General features: G+C 70.2%; 1 protein-coding gene across 1 annotated transcript; it reads right to left on the reverse strand.

The window, feature by feature from the left end:
- Positions 1-418: 418 nt before the first annotated feature.
- Positions 419-3,035, reverse strand: LOC119091562 (leucine-rich repeat-containing protein 24-like; the record flags this gene model as incomplete). Its single annotated transcript, XM_037214373.1, has 4 exons — positions 419-453; positions 863-1,091; positions 2,010-2,318; positions 2,406-3,035. Coding segments are annotated over 4 exons (1,203 nt in total), but the record flags the coding sequence as incomplete, so codon positions are not given.
- Between the last annotated feature and the right edge of the window lie 469 nt (positions 3,036-3,504).

The raw sequence follows: 3,504 nt of genomic DNA on the forward strand, positions 1-3,504 counted from the left end.
CTTCTCGTTTCATTCACCTGAACAAAGTTACAGGGCGGCAGGCAGTTTTTGTTGGTCACTGGACGTTCTAACAAAAGCTGAATTGCACATGGCTGGGTGATGGATGACAAATCATGTACAGAACATTTCTGCAGGTTTCGAGACATTGCTGACTGATTCACAAGCATAACATCTGACATGACATAACAACTGCATGAGGTTGCATGGGGCCACGCCTTGCCATCGTGTTTATACGGGCATACCTCCAGGTCACCGCAGCATTACAATTGATATTTCCTGAAGTCGGCCGCGAGCCCGACTGCAGCGTCCCCAATCGCAGTGTCGCTCGGGATTTCGGAGGAGGCCTGTCCGTGTAGGCGGCGCGCCTCATCTGGTCTACCCCAATAAGGTCTCCCAATAACCACCGCCGTCGCCACGGCTAACGCACGAGCAGCAGCCATTTGTCTTGGCTGTCTGTGGTGGCCGGATCAGGCGCGGTCGAGCACCGGCGTCTCGGTGGCCGACAGTCATCAGCACGCGCGCCGTCGCCGAGCCGCCGGCAAATGGAAGCCTGGGAACGGCCGCTGACCGGCGGCCGCTGCTCGCACGCTCAAAGTCTGACGGCGTCTGCCCTGGGCCGGCACTCCGCCCCCGGCCGGCTAGCTCTCATGGTACGAGAAATAGTCGTTGGTTGCGGAGAAGCGCGGGCACTTGCGCCGCGTGGGCAGCGTGCCCCCGCCCGTCGACTGGTGGCGGCTCTTCAGGATGGGCCGCAGAGTTTTCGGCTGCGCGCCGGGCCGGCCGGCCGCCGGCGGCAACTCGGGCGCCGGCTCGTCGGGCGGCTCGACGACCGACAGGCGGCGCGCGCCCGAGCGCCGCCGGCGGCCGATCGAGTCACAGTTGCGCTGCATCGCCCTCAGCTGCTGCTGCAGCGTGCGGTACTCCTGCAGGTAGCGATCCAGCTGCACGGCGTGGTACGTGTACGGGTCGCAGGAGGGCCGCCGGTACTTGTACCGCTGGCAGTAGTCGGACGTGTAGCCGTCCGGCTCGTCGCCGTCGGCCAGCACGGGCGAGCTAGGCAGGCTGGGGTGCCGCCGCCGCGCCGGCACCGTCTGCGACCCCGGCAGGAGGCGCCGGGCCGGTCGCGGCGCCCACGGCAGGTCGGCGGGCGGAGTCAGCAGCGGTAGGCGGCGGCCGATCCCCGGGGCCGCCGATGCAGAACTCGGCAGTGACCCAGATAGCCGGGAAAGCTCACTGTCTGGCGACAGCTCAGCCGGCGGCGCGGCCGGCGACCGAAGCAGCGTGGAGAAGCTGGCGGCGCCTGAGACGGGCCCACCCAGCGGCGCGTAGTCAAGCCACCGCGTGATGGAGAATGGCTCACTGCGGCTGTCATCGCGCGCCGCCGCCGCCGCCGCCGCCGCCGCCGCCGGCCGCTGCACGTCCCGCCGCTCATTGTGACCACCTTTCGGGTCGCCGTAAAGTCGGGCGGGCATCGATCGCGACACCGGCCTCGTTTGGCCGCCGCAGTCGGGCCGGCCGGTGGCCGGGACGGACGTCGTTTCCCGACGCCGGCTGGGCCGCGCCGGACTGCTGACGGCCGCCGCCGCCGTCGCCGCCGCGCCGCTGACGTCACCGACGGCGGCCGGCTCCCGCCGGCTCAGAGTCGGCTGAGTCGGAGTCGGCTGAGTCAGGGCCGGCTCGGTCAGTGGGACGCGCGAGTATTCGCGGAGCCGCGACGACGGGATCTTGTTGGCGTGGGGCGCGGGCGCGGGACGAGGCGCGCCCCGGCCGGCGCCGCGGCTTGCTGCCGCCTGTTTCTCGCCGACGTGGTTCGCAACGGCGTCCTTGTGGTTCATCTCCAGCGCCGGCGGCTCGGCGGCCGGCGGCAGCCGCTGCCGCCAGCGGGCGCAAAGCAGACAGGCGGCGGCGCTGGCGGCCAGCGTGACGGCCAGGCCGGCTGACAGCAGGCCCACCAGCAGGCCGCCGTCCAGCCGCAGCGTCACGTGCGTGTCGGCCCGGCGGCCCGACACCGTCACCGTCACCGGGCGCGTGACGCGGCCGGCCGCGTTGTGCGCGGCGCACACGTACTGGCCGGCCGTCTCCTCGCGCACGCTCACGATCAGCATGATGCTGGTCTTCTCCTCGCCGCCGTGGTGGAACAGGTGGAAGCGCGTCCCGGCTGGCTGCACCAGCGAGCCGTTGGTGACCTCGCGGCCACGCCACAGCCAGCGCACGGTCGCCGGCGGCGAGGCGCTCACCGAGCACGATAGGGTCACGTTGTCGCCGTCCCAGGCGGTGAGGGCGCGCGCGCTCTCGCGGATGGTCGGCAGGCACGCCAGCTGGCTGAGCGGCACGGCGTCCAGCGAGCGCCGGTGCAGGCGCGCCGGCTCGGCGCAGCTCGGCGGCTGCGCATGCGACGGGTTCACCTGCAGCAGCCACTGCTTCAGGTAGCGCGCGCGGCAGTCGCACCACCACGGGTTGGCGTGCAGGTGCAGCTCGCGGATACTGTTGAGCGGCATGAGCGAGCCGGGCGGCAGCGCCGTCAGCCGGTTGCCGTCCAGCTTCAGCCACTGCAGCCTGACGAGGCCGCGCAGCGCGTCCACGTGCAGGTCGGCGATGGCGCAGTCGCTCATCTCCAGCCGGAAGAGGTTCGGCACGGCTGCGAACGCGGCGGCTGGCAGGCGGGCGATCGGGTTGCCGCTGAGCTTGAGCTCGCGCAGGGCGCCGGTCTGCACAAGCGCGTCGGAGGGCACGCGGCGCAGCGCGTTGCCGCTCAGGTCCAGCTCCACCAGGTTGATGAGGTCGGCGAAGGCACGCGCGTCCACGTGGCCGATCCGACAGCCGGCCAGGTAGAGCCGCTGCAGGTTGACCAGGCCGCGGCGCGCGAACTCGTCGGCGGTGAGCAGCTGCAGCGGGTTGCCGTCCAGCTGCAGCACCTGCGTGCCGCCGTCCAGCCCGGCCGGCAGCTCCGTCAGCGAGCCGTTGGCACACAGCACCGCCTCCTTGCCGTCACGCCACCTACACTCACAGATGGAGGCCGGGCAGTCGGCGGCGGCGGCGGCGGTCAGCAGGAGCAGCAGCAGTGCCGGCGGCGGTGGGCGGCGGGCGGCCATAACTCGGGATCATGCTGGGGCCTGCCTGAGCCGGGCCGGCCGGCCGCGGCTCCAGCGCATGAAGGGCGCCGCCGCGCCGGGCCCACAGATCTCCGCACAGCACGCTGCAGGCGCGCAGGGCTGCACGGCACCGCGCTGTTCTGGACTCCGCCGACAGCACGCCTGTCAGGCGGGCGCAGCCGGTGGTACGGTCATCAGCTCGGTCCGAGGGCTACCACCTGCGCGCAGAGCACCAAACAACGATCAGTCAACAGACGACGAGAGGTGACAACAAGCCAGGGTCAGGCTGCAATCAGTTCCCTCGTGTGCTAGCGCCAGGGGTTCAGCGAGAGTTTTGGTGAGGGGGAAACACAGGGTTGACTAAGTCCCCTGATGGCGAATGCTCAAGAAAAAAAAAACTGGATATGATCAC

The sequence above is a fragment of the Pollicipes pollicipes genome, unplaced genomic scaffold (genome assembly GCF_011947565.3).
Source record: "Pollicipes pollicipes isolate AB1234 unplaced genomic scaffold, Ppol_2.1 Scaffold_3447;HRSCAF=4054_pilon_pilon_pilon, whole genome shotgun sequence".
NCBI lineage: Eukaryota > Metazoa > Arthropoda > Thecostraca > Pollicipedomorpha > Pollicipedidae > Pollicipes > Pollicipes pollicipes.